At 58.3% G+C, this 17,518-nt stretch overlaps 1 protein-coding gene across 4 annotated transcripts in view; it reads right to left on the bottom strand.

The window, feature by feature from the left end:
* Nucleotides 1-17,518, bottom strand: part of PHF21B (PHD finger protein 21B) — an 88,924-nt gene that overhangs the window by 14,985 nt on the left and 56,421 nt on the right. For 3 of the 4 annotated variants that reach the window (XM_025881857.2, XM_073882645.1, XM_073882644.1), the window contains 3 exons: nucleotides 7,216-7,308; nucleotides 4,384-4,734; nucleotides 2,050-2,190 (listed from right to left, as the gene is read on the bottom strand). In XM_025881857.2, coding sequence (XP_025737642.1) covers nucleotides 2,050-2,190; nucleotides 4,384-4,734; nucleotides 7,216-7,308 — 585 coding nt within the window. Of the gene's footprint in view, nucleotides 1-2,049; nucleotides 2,191-4,383; nucleotides 4,735-7,215; nucleotides 7,309-17,518 lie in introns of those variants that run through there. The other variant, XM_073882646.1, reaches the window with a different exon arrangement.

Here is a 17,518-nt window from a genome sequence, read left to right as displayed (position 1 = left end):
CTGGCTGCCCCCCTGCAAGGCACATGCTGGTCTCAGGGTGGCCGGTCTCAGTCAGATGCTGCCCGAGGCCAGGATAAAGGGTGTCACAGAAAAGGCCACAGTTCTGTCCTAAAGAAGGCCATGAGCCTTGAAACAGGGAAGAGCGGGCAGAGCCTTGGAGTGGTCCTGGGGTGCTGGTAAACCGGAGGCTCCTTTCCACCACCAGGCTGGCCCGCCACGGGCAGCTTGAGCTCCCAGCTGCGGGCGCTCAGGGCTTGCTCACACAGCCCTGGGAGCCACCGATCGTCACCAGCCACCCCAGGGCTCCAACGGGCTCATCTGATGAAGTTTCTGGGGCAGCTGCCGCTCTGGCCTCAAGTGCTCCTAACTTGGGCTCTTCGTGAACACGTTCTGAAGGGTACCACAAAGCCCCGCGTCTGCACCACACAATGTTCCCAGACCTCTTTAAAAAGAAAGTTTAATAAGGATTTTTACACCAGGACATGTTGTAATTACAAGTTCTATTTAAGTCATTACACGTATTTACACTAATTATGTAGTTAAATGTAATTATACTAATTGTATAAACGCACAATAACTGGCTCCGATATACTTTGAGAGAACACAGAGAATCCACCCAGAAAACCTGCGAGGATGCAATGGGTGCAACCCCACAGGAGGACAGAGGGTGCGTGTGGGAACCTCAGGCTGCGAGCCGGCCCGGGGCTCACCATGCATACAGCAGGCGCTCCCACGGCACCAAGAGTGCCTCTTGAAACAAACAGGGCCCGGGGCAACAGACCAGACTTGGTTCCATCTCAGCCTCAGCGAGTAGTGGACTCTGACTCCCTGCAGGCTTCTTGGACACCTCAAAGGACAATCATCAAGTCACTCTCCTGCCCAAAGATATTCTGTGGTTCCTCACTGCCCAGGGAATAAAGTTCCACCTTGGCAGCCCGCATGCAGGTCCTCCAGGATGAGGCTCCAACGTCCCTCTAACCCCGTGCTCAGAATTTCTCAGGCATCCATGCTGCCTGCGATCCAAGTAGACTAGCCGACTCTCCTGGGCCTGCCAAGTGCCTTCCCACCTTCCATGCGTCTGCCCAGGCAGCGCCCTCTGCACCACACGCCATCCCACCCCCCCTCTGCCCCTCTGTTGAAGCCCCACCTGCTCCCCCGGGGCCCTGCTGATCCCGCCCCTCCTCTGCAAAGCCTTCCCCAGGCCTTCTGGGTGCAAACACGCTCTCTCCTTCTCCCTGCACCTCCCACAGCTCTGGATTTGTAATTCTCTGCTGACGCTTGAGATTTTTTTAGCCGAAGTTGAAGTCCCAGTGGTTGTGCCAGGAGCAGTGAGGTCCCCTAGGGCCAGGACTCCATCTGCCCCAGCTCGGCGTCCCAACCCTCGGCACAGAGCCAACTCTAAGATATGTCCGATGAATAATGAATGGATGAAAGACTGACTTCTTTCGATACTGACAGCATGTTGATAAAAAGAACCCTAAGAAGCTCTAGGAGCCCCAAGGGGCCTCTTCTGCCCACCGAGGTGAGGTGGTCAGGGAAGGCTGCCTGGAGGAGAGGATGTCTGAAGTGAGTCTTATAGGATGTACGAGAATTGGCAGCTGTGTGGAAAAAGGCCTGAAGTGTTGACTGTGGCCCGGGATGGCAGAGGATGCAAGCAGTAACCTAAGAGGGGTCACCTGCTGGGACCAGAAGTTAACAAAGAATGACTGAGCCTTAGCTGCTGGCCTCTCACACCCCCCCCCCAGAGCAGGTGGTTCTGTGTTAGTCACGGATTAGGATGGCGCCATGAGGGGGAGGTTGGGGGGGGGGTGGCACTAATGTGCAATCTCTGGAAGGTTCTACCCATCACCCTGCCAGAGCAACAGCTGCAAGCGATGCAAAGCCAGGCTCCCTGGTTCTAGAATCCGTGCTAACCCCTGCCCCGCACCACCACGCCGTGGGCAAAGTAGACCGGGACGAGGCTCCCGGGACAAGCCCCCACCAGGAGCTCCCACTGCACAGGGCGGCTCCCCGCCTCCTACGGCGACCTCCAGAGCCCAGCCACCCTACCTCGGGGTTCTCCTGGCTCGGGGGCCGGTCGTCCTTCTTCTTTTTGGTCGCCTGAGCTCCCTGAGATGGCTCCTCCGTGGGTGGCCGCGACTCTGCCGTGCTCTCAGGCTGCGTCTGCACTTGAGGCTGGATGATGATGACCTGGAAGGTGTGGCAGAGGGGTGGGGGTGAGGGGTAGCCACTGCGGAGGGCGGGGGGAGCCAGGGGGGCCAGAGTGGCGAGGGGCCTTGGAAGTTGGGATTACAGAGGAACGAGGAAGCCTGCACCCAGCTCTCTGGTCCATGGGGCGCCTGCACCGAGGGTGTGCGCCTCTGGACAGCCCCTTACACCGTGAGGGCTGCCTGAGTACGAGCCTGGTTTAGGAAGCAGAAGGGCCTGGGTTCAATCCTGTGCTAGCATGTCACAGCTGTGTGGCCTCAGGGAGATCACTTGGCCTCTCTGAGCCTCAGCTTCCTTGCAATCCTGCCTCCAGGGAGGTGGTGAAGATTCGGGAAGCAAAGACTCAAAAGACATTGGTTTCTTTATCTCCAGCTCAAGTGCAGGGAGACAGGTCAAGAGAGCTCAGATTTGCCACCTGAGCTCATCAGGGGGTTGTCTGAGTGCACTGCCCAGCCTGTCCTCTCCCCAGCCTGCCCCTTGGGCCCCCAGGGCACTATGTCCAAGGCTTTCAAACCTGGCCTGGGCAGGGAAGGGGTGGAGAAGGGGGAGGTGGGTTCTGGACCCTGCTCAGCAAGGCCCAGAGTGGCCCTACTTCAGCCAGCTGTCACCGGGGTTCATGGCTACCATTTGGTTTGATTGAAGGGTCTGAGGCTGAGAAGTCCGAAAGCAATTTACGAAGCCCAGCCCCTCCCTGGGTGGGGGTCCCCTCCATCTGTGGCTCAACTACTTTATTAATGTTTTGGATGGGATACTGGGAAAGAATCATTATCTTTCACAGATCCAGGGGAAGGAATTCACCGGGAGCAGACAGCCAGGGTCTCAACCAAGCCAGGAATAACCTGAACTTGTATTTTTCCCCCTAAGAACGTGACTGTCTTGTGAATTTGACGCTCCTAAACAGGAAGAAAAAATGCATCTGTTTTTCTGCTGGCTTAAGGGAGGGCTCTTTGTTCTCCTTTGTATCACAATTTTAAAACCCCAGGATTCTCTGGATGGAAAAAAAAAAATGCCCCTCTTTATATTCACGGGAAGAAAAACATTAAGATCCCCAGTAGAAAGCAGGGCGAAAAACATTCTCAAACGAGTCACACAGAAGGAGACAGAATTCTTGAAAAGTATGGGGGAAACATTCAAGCTTCATAATAACCAAAGGAATTCAACTTTCAACAGCGAGCATCTGTTTGCACCAATTAAGTGAGCAAAAAGTGTTTAAAATGACAGCACTGAATGCTGGTGAGCTTGCAGTGGAAAGGGTACACACATCCCACAAAGGCATCCCACAAACGCCTGTGAAGCGCCCCCTGGGGACCGGGTGTGGTCCTGAGGAACACGTCTCCCCATCCGAGCACATCCTGTGATGACTGAGCATCCCCGGGGCTCCCGTCCACGGGTGGGAGGGCCCAGAAGCATAACACTCCCAGACATACGCTATGTGCAGTAAAATCCAGGTGCACGAAAGTGGAGCACCAGTTTTCAGGCTGGAAATTGGGAGGGACGCTGGCCCCAGATAAGAGAGAGGCGGCCTGGCAGGCCCCAAACTGGGCACAGAGGAAAGGAGGCTGAAGAGATGAAGTGGTACCTTTCACGCAGCCCTGCAGTCCCAAAGGCCTCAAACCTCCCAATCCCCAAGGAGCTCGGAGGGGGACAGGGAGAGGACCTCAGTTTCAGTTTTAAATCTAGGCAAGAAATCACAGATTTTCCATTCCGGCACCGGGCATCCCCCAAAGTCCTCAACCACCCAACTACACCAGCCAGAAACCGACCACCAGGACGGGCCTCTTCTGGGAATTCAACCGGCCACGCATCTTACTGGTTAATTCATGATTCCAAAGAGGGAAGTAATTCACTCATTGACCACTCATTCTTTTTCCACCGATATCAATCCCTCCAGCCATGTGTTCGCTCAGTCGCACGCCCCTGCATCCGCACCGCGTCATTCACGTGCTGACCCGTTCCCTTCCCCTCCCCTCATACCGCCAGCCCTCCCACCATGGGGTCGCTCGCTTGCAGGGTCATTCCTGCGCAGCCCGTCCTCTCCAGCGCGGACGCACTCACGTGACCGCTCATTCACGCCTCGCTTCGCACCCCATTCATTCGAGGGGCTCCTGGGGTCCTCCCGCCAACCACTCGCTCTGCTCAGGCAACCGCCTCCAGCGTGAGCGGGCACACACCCACCTTCTTGTCGGCACTGATGAGGAGGGGCTGGACCTTGACGCTGTCGCTGACCACAGACACGGCAGTGCTGGGGGCCATGGCGGCGGCATTGCTGGGGGCGTTGGTGAGGATGGCATAGGCCACCCCGGCACTGCTCAGGGGAGAGGTGATGGCGGCGGGCTCAGCGAGGGCCTGGGGCTGGCTGCCGGGTGCTGGCACATGGCTCACGGTGTTGTTGGCGGTGGGGAGGGCTGGGCTGGGGTTCTTGATACTGACCACGGTGGCCTTCTGGAAGGTCGGGGGCTGCTTGGGTGGCCGGTCCCGGCCTGGGGCGACGGGGAGGCTGTCTGGAATCAGAGTCTTTGGCCTAACCTGAGGAGGGAGGGACAGGTGCATGGTCAGACAGACACACGGGCAGGTGGAGGGGGCGGCCCTGAACACAGCGGGGACTGGAGCACTGACGTGGCCGGGCTCTGAGCCCTCCCATGTTAGACGTGAGGGGACAGCAGTGGAGAGGCCCTGGGGCTCAACTCTGGGCCGAAGCCCCTTCCAGCCGAACTCAGATAAGATGGTGAAGAACAGGGAAGGAGGGGTGGGAAAGCGGCACGGGGACCAGTCAGGTCCCTCTGACGTCAGAAGTCCACAGAGCGCTGTCGCTGGGGCAGGGACCGGGAGGGCCGCGGGGACTCCTGGCCCCCCGCTCGGTCGGCTTCCTGACCTGGAGGGGGCTGCCGCTGCGTTCCCTGTGAAAGCCATCATGCTGTAAGCCGGAGATGGCATAGGTCACCCTCTGAGAGGCCCACACGCAGGGAGTTAAGGCGGGTGCAGGTGGCTAGGACGCGGTTCTGGCCAGGCCTCCGGACGGCTCGTCTGCGGCCGATCCTGCCCCTCCGGCGCCTGTGCGGTCTCGGGCGCGCACCTCATCTGTGCGCTGGGGGTGGGGAGAATGCACAAAGTGATGCGTGCCTCCCAAGTGTCGGCTGGCACCAGCATCCCAGCGCTCCTGCCCCCAGAAACGAGCCTCACGCCAACCCCGTGAGACCTGCGCTAGCTCCGCCCTCTTAGGGACGAGGAGGCAGATGAGGACGTGCCCCCCCCCCACCTTATTTGAGCCCCCCTGTGACTGCATTGTGAAGTAAGTATTTGGCCTATTCTACAGATGAGCAAATCGAGGTCTGGAGAGGAAGGGACTTAGCCCAGGAGAAGAACGACGCCCCAGCCGTCACTGTTGGGGGAGCGGGACTCGCACTCAGGACTTCCAGAAGCCTGCCTCGCGTCCGTGCTGGCTGACCCCACCCAGCACCCCCACCCTGGCCAGTGACGCTCGTGGAGGGAGGGGTTCAGGGCGGCTCCCACAGGGCTCTGTGACCTCGCGCAGGTCAGCTCAGTGCCGCGTGCCCCTCAGTCAAGCTGGTATCATGTCTGTCTTCTCCTTCCCAGCGTCCGCCGTGGAGCCGGCCTCAATTCTAGCGATTCTAGGGTCCTTTCCTTGCCCCGCCAAGTGGGCCTTCCACCACGAGGGCCTCCCCCCATCAGGGGACCCACCAAGTCGTATGATCTTGTCCTGCTCTGTCCTGGTACGTGGGGTCGGGATCAGAGCCTGACACCAACACCAATACTGAACGTGGGAACCTCAGATGGCCACCAGCTAGGGGACTGCTGCGCTCTGCCTCTGCAGAGGACGGGTGGGGGCAGATGGGGCGAGTGGTGGTTAATGAGGATCCCCCGCTACGAGGTCAAGGGAAGCCGTTCTGTGCTGTCGGCAGCACCCCCCCACCCCCCGCCGCACCTGGTCACTCTGGTTCACAGTGGCCGGGCAACACCATGTAATCCCAGCTCTGCATGTGGGGGAGCCGTGCCCAGACCGCGGGGGCTGGGCTCTGAGCATGGGGGCCTCCAACCCAGAGAAAACCTATTCAGGGGACCCCAGAGCTCATGACTTTCAGTCGGTGCCACTTGGAGACGAGACGTGTACAGACCCAGGCCGGGCCTCCTCCCACGGGGGCCTTCGGAGGCCTTCCCCACCCTCTATGCTCTCTCCTTTCTCCGGGCCTGTTGGGATTCAGCACGGGTGGGCACTCAGGAAAGGTTGTCACCAGGACAAGAGCTGCCCTTTATCATCCTCGAGCGAGGGGCATCTGTCAGGCACTGTCCTCACCCCTGAGCCACCAGGGTACTGCATACACAACACTCGCTCAAGGCTGAGCACTGATTAACCACTAGCAGGCATGGCTAAAAAGGCGCTGGGCCATCTGGTTCGGCCTCGCGGCCACGAAGAACACACCTGCACCAGTCCCTCTGCAGGAGGGGAGCCTCGGCCAGGTTAAGAGGCCAGGTGAGTTGTCCAAAGTGCGGAGCCCAGTCAAGGATGCCGTGGACCGAAGACAGGGTGCCTGGCTTAGCATCTTGCTGCCTCCCCCGAATGAATCGTCTTATGCAGAGTTTCTCGCACTGTCTTGACCCATGGTTTAAAATCTTTATTACCTCATGACCCAGTCCAGAAACAAGCTATTCAAGAAACCACATTTAAGGTGCATCTTGATATTTTCTGTTCTACTCTAGTTCAGCTTCATTTATTGCATTAAAGAAAAAAATAAAAGAACAAAAAAACAAACAAACAAACAAAAAAAACCGTGGCCCAGACCCACTAAAATGACTTTGCAATTCCTCATCATAAAAACCAGGTCTTGTCGGAAAGTCTGTCTCTTCCCCTGACAGGCAGACGAGGAAGGAGGGGGATGGGACACGCCCAAGCGGGTCCTTGCCCAGCTCAGTGCCGGCCTAAAACCTCAGTGCTTGAGGGTCTGGGGATGAACAGGCAGATCCCCCCGGGGCCCACCATGAGCTGCTTACCTGAGGTAGCACCGCCGCTCCTTGCCCGGCCAACCTCTGCAAGGAGCTGACCTGAGGACCCGTGACAGGCACTGCAGTGATGGCTCCCAAAGCCTGAAAGACAGGAGGGGGCACTGAGCCGGGACCGGGGACACCGCGATGAGGTCACCAGGGCCACCCAGCAGGTGCGCGGCTCTCACCACCTGTCGGGTCATGGGGACAGCAAACTCGGCTCTTCCCTTTCTCCATCAGGAGTTCACCACCACAAAAGTATGTTTTCATCACGCAAGACATTTTGGAAACCAGAGAAAGAAACAGGATGGCATTGTCCAGAAGACAGTCCTCAGCTTCCTTTTTTACAAGTAAGGTTTTTTTATATTGATACCCATCTACTAAAAGCCAACAAAAATCAACATTAATCTATACTTTGCACAATTATTTTTATAAACAACAAAATGAATCCAAGACCTAAAGGTAAAGCCTAAAACTAGAAAACTAGGAAAAAACCACAGGAGAAAAATCTGTGGGACCCTTGGTTAGGCAAAAGAGCCTTAGATATAACACCAAAACCTGATCCATAGAAGAACAGATTAACAAAAACTGGACTACAAAAGAATTTAAAAGCTCCTGAAGCTTAAGTGTGAACAGAGTGAAAAGCCCCAGACTGAGAACACACACTTGCAAGTCACCTCTCTGATAAAAGACTGGCATCTGGACTATATAGAAGAACTCTCAAAAGGCCATCAACAGAGGGGCGCCTGGGTGGCTCAGTTGGTTACGTGTCTGCCTTCGGCTCAGGTCATGATCCCAGGGTCCTGGGATCGAGCCCCACATCAGGCTCCCTGCTCAGCAGGAGCCTGCTTCTCCCTCTCCCTCTGCCACCCCCCCAAGCTTGTGCTCCCTCCCTCCCCCCTCTCTCAAATGAATAAATTAAAAAAAAAAACAACCCACAATCATCAGAGAACAATCCAATTAAATAAAGGAACACAACATTTGAACAGATACTTCACTAAAGAAGATAGGCAAATGACAAATAAGCACATGAAAAGATGCTAAACAGCATTAGTTGTTAGGGAAATGCAAATTAAAACCACAATGTGCTACTGGGCCCCGCCTACTGGATGGCTGCATTTGAAAGGATGGACCAAATCAGGAGTTGGTGATCCTGTGGAGCAGCTCATCCACTGCTCTTGGGCACATGAAATGGGACAAGAACACTGCAAAATAGCTTGGCCATTTCTCATAAAGTTCAACATACACTTAGTGCTATGGACTACATGCTTATGTCCCCCCACCCCAATTCCTGTGTTGAAACTCTAATAAATCTTTAAAAAAAAAAAAAATCACATGTTGAAATCCAGGCTCTCGTTGTGAGGGTGTTAGGAGGTGCGTAAGTCAGGAGTGTGGAGTCTTATGAATGGAATTGGATTAGTATCTTGTAAAAAAAAGGTTCCAGAGGGACCATGAGCCCTGACCCCATGGGAGCCCTGACCCCATGGGAGCCCTGACCCCATGGGAGCCCTGACCCCATGTGAGGACGTGGTGAGAAGTCCCCCAGCCAGAGAGGGCCCTCGCCCGTGCACAGCGGCGCGGTGATCTGGGCCTCGCAGCCTCCAGAATGGCAAGCAGTGAATGTCGGTGGGTGCTCTGCTGTAGCCGACTCGCCTGGGAATGCCAGCCGCAGCTCTGCCCACCACGGCCGGGCGCGGGAACAGGCCCACGGCCGAACGGCCAGTGCTGTCCGCACCCAGTGGACTATCGCTCGGCGATCAAAAGGAAGGAGCAGCCGATAAACACGCAACCACAGGGAGGCACCTCGGAACGATTTGGCTGAATGAAAGGAGCCAGGCACCAAAATAAAAATAAATTAAAAAAAATAGAAGAAGGACATACTGTATGACGCCATTTCTTTTTTTTTTTTAAAGATTTTATTTATTTTTTTTAAAGATTTTATTTATTTATTCATGAAAGACAGAGAGAGAGAGAGAGAGAGAGAGAGAGAGGCAGGCAGAGGGAGAAACAGCCTCCCAAGGAGCAGGGAGCCCGACGCGGGACTCGATCCCAGGACCCCGGGATCATGACCTGAGCCGAAGGCAGATGCTTAACCATCTGAGCCACCCAGGCGCCCCGTGTATGACGCCATTTCTATAAAATTCCAGAAACAGCAAACTCATCTCCAGGACCAGGAAATAGGTCAGAGGTTATATGGAGATGGGGGGATGGGAGGAAGGGATGATGAAGACACCGGGCACTGTGAAGGGGAAAGGATGTGTTCACCATCTTGATTCTGGTGCTGGTTTCGTCCATCCCTGGAGGACACAGTGGAGGGTCCAGGAACCACAGAGCTGCTACTCCCGATTGCGGGCCGGCTCCTCCCGCCTCTCGAGTTCGCCACCTGCCCCGCGCGGGTTCATGTCCTTAAGCCAGCTGCCTGCCTCTCTGTGCAGAGCCAAATCCTCCATATTTAACTTGAAATCCACTGTGGACAATTGTCAGAACAGAGCTTTACGCGCAAAGCAGGTAGCATTTAAAGACAGACGTGGTCCCTTCGTGAGGAGGTTTCTCGATTCGTCGCGCCATCTTCCGTCTCTCGCCAGCACGGTTCAGTGACCAGTGCTAGAAGAACACCCCAAGCACACCCGAGGCCCACATTTTAAAAGATTCTGCCCCACCTTCTGCAAGGGGATGAGTGTACAAGGTTCTGCCCTCCCGGGCCCAGGCCTGCAGGCAATCAGCATCACCGTCGGATCCCTGTGCCGGCCCAGGCAGGGACAGGTGGAGGCAGGCGCGGAGCCCCATCTGATTAACAAGCTTCCAGGGGATTCTGCCAACCTGGAGACCACAGGCTGAGAGGAAGACGGCCTGTCCCTTCGCAGGTTCTGCATCAGAGACCCACACGGACGCTTGATGTCACCAGTGAGTGAAGCTGTGTGGTCCCCGGACTGCAGGGATTCCTGCGTAGATGGGGGCCGGCCAGAAGATCCTAGGGCCACAGAAATACAGGCCCAACACCCATGGGAGCCAGAGAACAGGCGTCAACCGACTTTCCCTGGGAATTCCCTGCTGGCTTAGATGCCCCCATACAAGCCCTCCGGATGCCGCCAGCCTGTGGGGAGGGGCTGGGCAGCCCTTCCAGATGAGGAGTGTGCACCCCCTGCATGTGCGTCCAGTCTTCGTGCGTCTTTGAGCCCATCAGCATACAGCTGCGAGGGCTGCCATGTGTGTTTACGTTGGGGGTGTTCCTATGCACCAGCCATTCGTTTCTCTGGGTGTCCACTTTGGTGCATGTGTCTCTGTTCTGGGCACTTTCCTGGCTCTCTGTCCATGTGCCTTGTGGGCTCGAAGCCTTCATTCCTGGTCGGCACTTGGCTCTCTCTCACGTGTTGTCGGACTTCTGTCCATGTGCCTTAGGAATTTACCGTCCGGGAGGGGAAGGACGGGGACCCAGAGAGACTCGGGTGGATGGAAGCTGCTGGAGGCAGAGACCCTGAGGTCGGGGTGGGTGGGCGTGGGGAGGGAAGGACAGGGGGAGCTTCGCTGACCTCATTCTTACACTCAGTCGCCAAGAAAGAGACACAGCGTGCCACAGGGCAGTTCCTGGACGCCTGCAGGCTGCCCACAGAACAAACAGCATTCACCTGCTGACTCCATCAGCGAAAACACTGACTCCAATGGTCAGGGGTGCCTGACCGTGCTACGGTGTGTCGGGGTCCCTCTGTGCCAGGGCAGCGGGAGGAGCCCCGAAGACGGGACGGGTCCCGGGTCAAAGCCCGAAGTCCCGGGCTTTTAGGAGGAGTCTGCTGCCAATGGGGCTCCCGAGCCGGGTGCCCCCGACCTCCCGCTTCCGGGGACGGTGGGTTTCATCCCAGGACACCCGAGTCACCTGCTGCCACCGCCTGCTCCCCATCTGTGCAAGGCAGGCTTCGGGGCGGCCCCCTCCAAGCCCCAGCTACTTGCTTCTCTCTGAGGTCTGCCCCCAGAGTGCGTTCTTCCACGTCCTTATAAAGCTTTAATTAACAAGCTGAAAAGGCATTTTATCTGGCAGGGGCTGACCTTCCTGCTCCGTGTCAGAATTTATCGATACCAGCAGAGACAATCATCTCGGTGGCTCCTTCACGAGGACCACAGAGTTTATAGCCACACTTTCGCCAAGATAAATGAGCTCCTTATGACTACACTTACAGCTCTAAGCATCTTAATAAGAAGAAAAAGGGCCATAAAAGTCAAAGATAACTTCAAATTTTTCCTGCATTGGCGGAGTCCCTGGGGCAGCCTCGGAGAAGCTCAGGTGTCAGGTGTCACAGCTGCCCGTCCGCGTGCTGGGGACAGACCGGCTCTGACACCAGCAGCGTGTGGCCCCCCTGGCTCTCTGTGCCCAGTCTCCTTATCTGCAACAGGAAGAGATCCCGCTGCACGGGGCGCACGAGGGCAGAGGGAGTGGGCGCCGTGGGGTCCGCATGCTGAGCACTGGGTGATGGGGCAGGGGAGGGTCCATCCCATCCAGCCTGCCCAGAATTCGGGAGGGACAGGACTTGTGGCATCAGCCTGTCCGGGTACCAATCCTGGCGTGGCCCATTTCTTGTTGGGCAAACCTGGGGAAGCCTCATCCGCATCCCCTGACTCTGAGGTGGGATGTGCGTACTTGGCTCCACCCTCCATCAGAGTGGAACACCCGGGGGCCCAGCCGTGCGAGAAAGTAGTAAAGGAAACCAGCACTACTGTGACTCGGGCTTCCGGCCTGCGCTCCCATCAGCGGTGCTTCCTTCTGTGTCAGAAGACAGACAGGGAAGCAGGGCTGCCTGCTGGGCTCCCCCAAACCCGAGGCCGGGGTGAGCCATGGGGCCACGCCCCTGCTGGGTGGAGGTGCTTTCAAACTGCCTTGTGGCAGGTCCCGCAACTGTGGCCAAGACCCCCCTGCCGTGGCCTCCCTGGACCTCTGGGCAGCACCGGATGCCCCACCCCCACGGGGACCCCCTTGGTTCCCTCGGTTGCTCAGCAAACGTCCTGGAGCACCCACTGGGTAGCTGGCCGGCAAGCTGCTTGGCCCCGGGGAACTGGGTGGTGGGCCCGGCCTCACAACGGCTGCTCCCATCCCAGCCCCTGACCTGATGGATCAGAACCGGCTTGCACCTCTCTGCTCCCCTGCGGGACTGCAGCTCCCAGAGTCGCCAGCCCAGGTCCTGGCCCGAGCAGGAGCCTGGTGAAGGTGTGTGATGTCTGTCATCAAACAAGGAGGGTCTCAGGCCTCCAGTGTCCAACCCGGGCACCCTTCCTTCACACCTGCAAACACGGGCGGCAGAACTGAGCCCGCTCTCCACACACGTGCAAACCTGCTCCCCGACCTCCGGGCCTTGGTTCTGGTTCCTGCGCCCAGAACGACTCCAGACCTCAGAGAGCTGCCCTCTCAGTGGGACCAAGGGGGTTTCTGAGGGGGCCCCGTCCAGGCCATGTCAATGCGTTCCTGATGCAGACAGAAACCCAGCGGTGGGGGCTGGCCCACCTCCAGGATGGGAGGGGGCATCTCCCTTGCAGCACCTCGAGCCAGGCTCCAGCCCACCTGACCCCACAGGTCAGCCTCGAACGCTCAACAATGGGAAGAGCGACCGTCACATCTTCTACCACATCCGGGCACCATCCATGGACAGGTGTCCACCTGTGCTTTCCTCACGGCCCCCCCAGCAGGGGCCTGGCCTGCGGACAGCCGGGAGGGAGACCGGCAGCCACGGCCAGCATCACAAAAGCACCAGACCTGATGGAGAGTTCAGTGCCGCCGGCTCGCAGGGCCTCAGGGGCCGTCTGCCTCTCCCACACGCGCCACGGCCCCCAGCACAGGCGGCAAGTCAGTGGAACTCAGTGTCCAGACCCCTCCTCTTTCCTCTCCCTTGACGCAGGAATGGTGCAGGGGGCGGTGGGCATGGGGTCACAGTGAGCCCCTCCCCCAGGCCACTTCAGGGACAGAATGGGCAGGGAGGGGGACGGACAGCCAGCATGAGTACTGGTCGGGTGGCGGGCCTGGGTGCCCACGGTGCGGTCAGTGACCAGAACAGAAAGTGACCCTGTAGAGGGGACCAAGACAAGGCCGGGTCACAGGCTGACCCTTAAGGACCTCGGAATTCATCACAGGAGCAGTGGCCTCTCGGAAGGAGGCTGCATCACAGAGAGACAAGCCTAAAGTGCGTGACTGTCCCTCTCCTTATTTGACCCTATGTGTTCCGAAGGGGGGAACGGGACCAGTGGGGCTGCGGTTCGCTGGGCACCCGGGTCAGTGAGCGGCAGAGCCGGGGTCCGGATGGGGCCCCCTCCACAGCCCTGCGCCCCATGGTGGCTGGGCTCTGGTCAGCACTGCAGACCCAGAAGAAGGAGCTGCCCCGGAGCCCGCCTGCCTGTATCCGGGCACGTCCCCTGTGACCTCCGCTCACCTCATCTGGGAGGGCGCTGTCCAGGAGGGGACACGGGTCTGGGACCCTCTCTGCTGGTCCGGAGTGCCGAGCACAGCTTTGAGGACAGCGGGGAAGGGCACGTTCCTGTTTCTCAGGCCTCTCCAGCAGCTGGGAAAGTGCGGAGCTGACCGGAGCTGGGCCTCCTGCTTCCTGCCCCCCATGTGGCTCCCCACCTGCCCCCAGCTCGGTGACAAAGTGGGGCAGCCGCCCCGGGGCCTCCAGAGCCACCCAACAGCCCCTGGGAAGGTGGCCTGGCCTCCCGTCCCTCCACGTAAGCCGCGTGGTTGTGTGGCTTCTCCGGCTGTGATTTTCTTCCCATCTTCAGAGAATGGCCAAGAAGCGGGGCAAACATAACAAGGCAGCTCCAACGTCGAGAAGTGCCAATAAATATTAATATAACAGAAGCACCACTTCTGCTGTTGTGCGAAACCAGTTTATTACTCACCGATGAAATCCGCCTGCCGCCTTTGCCGCTGCGGGGAAGGACTCGGGTAGCTCCGCGTGCGGCCGGCGAGCTCCCGCTCGGCCCCGGCCACGACCACCCGCCCAGCCCGCTGCCCCCACGCCGGCTCCCGCTGACCCCAAGCTCGTCCACGCGGGACCATCGGGGGCCACTGGGGGTTCGGGTCTGCGTCTACCCCTGTGACCGGGCACCCACCCAGAGCCACGGTCCCCAGTCGGGGCCAGCCAACCTGCATGCAAATTTCATTCCCTTGCTGGCCTGGGTCCTGACAAGTGTCCCTCTCACCTCCTGTCGAAGCAGGGGAAGCGGGAACCGCCCTCCCTGCTCAAAGGACCTGAGGGGAGGGGAGGAGGTGTGAATCATTCCAAGGGCTCCTCCATTCACAAATCTGCATCAAGGACCAACCGAGGCAAGAAGGAAGAGAGAGAGGGGCCAGGGGGTTGCCCGATGAAGCGAAGACACGCATGCCCAGGTCTGCAGGTCCCCTTCCGGGCACGTCCCCCAGGGCCACGCGTGCCAGGGACACAGATAGGAGTGGCTGCAAGACTGCACCTGCCTCGGGGAAAACGAACTGTCCATCGGCAGGGGATGGGTCAGCTATCATGTCCTTACGATGGAGAGAACATTCTCCGGCTCCCAGCAGCCAGAGTGATAAGCCAGACGTCCACGTGTCACCACAGAGCCTGGGGACGAGCCCCGAGTAACACCCACAAGTGCTACACGCCACCTGACACCATTCACATCTAGCAAGCACCGCCCGGCTGTGGTTTGCTGATGTCTAATAAACACGCAAAACTGATGTATGATTGTGGTTGCCCTTGGGGAGGGGAAGGGAAGGGAGGGGAGGGATGGGGGAAGGGGGCGTGGAGGACACCTACTTCTTCTGCATGTTGTACCTCTTCACAAAACGATCAGAGCAAATGTGACAAAATGCCTATTTATTCATTTGGGCAAAGACCATATGGAGATTTATTAAAGTTCCCTTCGTGTATCTGTAATTTAAAAAAAAAGCATAAAAGGAGGCAGAGAGGGCTCTGTACAGAGAGGAAGTGGGAAGCCTTCCTGCAGGAGGTGGTGTCTGAGCTGGGCCTTGAAGGATGGACCAGAATATTCAAGTGGGCAGCCAGGTAAGTGCATGGTAATTAGGAGAGACAGGTGGGTGGTAGGAGGGGTGAGGGCACCAGAAACAGGGGCATCGAGGGGCTCTAAGCATGAGGGACTGGACCACAAAGCCAAAGGTGGGTAGTGAAGGAGGAGTAGAAGGTCAGGCAGGGCCCTGAATGCCACATCCAGGAGCTTGGCCATCCCCTTGTGGGTGACGGGGAGCCATCGGTCTTTGTAGGCTCTTGGATGGTGTAGCCAGGGAGGAAGCGGGCTTTTGTGTGGAGCTCAGACCTGAGGCCAGGTGGTAAGGTGTGGACTGTGAGCCATGGCAGAGCCCTCTGGGGCAGACAAGAGGCTGTAGGTGGTTCTTAACTCTTCTGACATGATGGATTGCTGGCTGCCCGCTTCCCTAAACGGGCAGAACTCCTGAGTTCTGCAGAGGCCTGTTTAGCTCTCCCCCCAGGACTGGCTGTGTTGTGAGGTTCTTGCCCAGGGGCACCCACACCTGCCGACCCTGCCCTGGGCATCCTGCTCTCTCCTGGGGTCTGGGAGGTGGTCGGTCCCTAGTGCATGACAGCTCCAGGGAGACGGGCGCTACGCCCAAGGGAGCTCTCAGGAGACTAATGCTGGGTCTTTACAACAAGAACGCTCTTCCGATACCAGCTTCTCCAAACCCCACAGGGAGACGTTTTCTGAAGCTCAGACCCGGGGTTGCTGCACACAATGCACCTCCGAGCAGACCCATTTACTGAGTGTGCCATGGGGGGCCGTACTGGGTCCCGGTGACCCTGACCGAGCGGGCCAGCCGAGGCAGGCTGCCCAGGGCCACTTAACCAATGCAGAGGTCCTTCCAGGGGAGGCCGTTCTTAATCGGAAAGCCCCAGAAAACACAAGGGGCTACTCGGCGCTGACATTTAAAACCCCCTCTCAGCAGTCCGTGTTGCAAAGTGGTTGCATTAACTTGAAAGGGTGTAATTTTATGCTATTTAGCAGGAAATATACACTCTAAATGGCATCGTGGACTGAGGATTGGGGGCTGTGATCTTGAGGGTAAGCCAAAAAAAGCCGGCCACGAGTCCCTGGCAACCACAGGCGGGTGCGGGGGCGAGGGCATGCTGGAACCTTCCTCACAGCGGACAGCCTTGGGAAGCCGTGCCTGCGCTGCGGTTGGGGCTGTCCGTGGGACGAGCTAAAGCAGCCGCGTCACACCCACAAAACTGGGAAAGAAGTGCCATTTCTGAGAGAGCACCGGACTCAGAAGCACAGAAGCCAGCCAGGACTCCGGCCCAGGACCACCTGCCTGGCCCGTCGGGTGGCCCTGTTCCCTGAAGGGGGCTGCTGGAACGGAAGCCCCTGGCTAGAAGGCCCGAGAGCAGGCTGCCCTCCACACACACTGCAGGGGTCCCCTCAGGGCGGAGCCCGGCCCCCGTGAAGATGTGACCTCGCAGCCCTGGAGAGGACCTGGTGAGGCCTGTGGTAAAGACGGCCCAGGGACAGCAGCTGGAGCCTTGCGGCCGTAGGGAAGAGCCCGGGGCTACTTTTCCTTCCTCTCATCAGTCCCCCGGACCCTGCTGTGATGGAGAACATACAGTAGGGAAGCCGGGCGGTGGGGGGTGGGGAGGGGGCGGACAAGGGCCCCGGGCCAGAGGGAAACATGGAATGGTTGGTGCCTGCCCTTCCCGGGCCTTGGTCCCCACAGACCACCTGTCCCCCTGGCCTCAGGCCCCCTGCTTTCTGGGACGTGGAGCATTTGTGTCTGCTCCTCGGCAGGAGGCCCGGGAGCAGCTACCTGGGCCCTCGGATCCGGAGGCCGTCTTCAAACAAATCACAGTGACCACCGAATGCAATCGATGGGGGGGTGCTTCCAATGGGGAGTATTCTCTCCCCACCGGCCTGCAGGCCTCGGGAAAATAGTAATTTCCCACGTGACTGGCGGACGCACGCTCCCGCTGGCCTCAGCCTCCTCATCCCGCCACCTCCGACAGCCCGGAATCTAATTCAGGGGACGCCCATCTGCATGGAGCCCCGGGTTAGCGCTCCTCCACCCCTCCGAGAATGAGCCCGCCCTGGGCAGTGACCCAGACACTCTTGGCTTCCAAAAGGGGGCCCCAATGTGCAAAACAGAGACACAGTCTACTTACTGCGGTGAATGGTGCAGAGCTCAGCACGCAACTCCATGGATTGTGACCAAGTCTACACCCAAGTAACCACCATCCAGACCAAGATACAGAACCTTTCAGCAACCCAGGGGCTCCTGAGTCCCCCTCCAAGCAGGGCCATGCATTTCCACAAGGGTTCTAGCTGGGGAAGCAGCATC

The sequence above is a fragment of the Callorhinus ursinus genome, unplaced genomic scaffold (genome assembly GCF_003265705.2).
Source record: "Callorhinus ursinus isolate GAN/ISIS: 27379988/994484 unplaced genomic scaffold, GSC_fseal_2.0 scaffold48, whole genome shotgun sequence".
NCBI lineage: Eukaryota > Metazoa > Chordata > Mammalia > Carnivora > Otariidae > Callorhinus > Callorhinus ursinus.
Note: the sequence above shows the minus strand (reverse complement) of the source record. Positions and strands in the feature narration are given on the sequence as shown.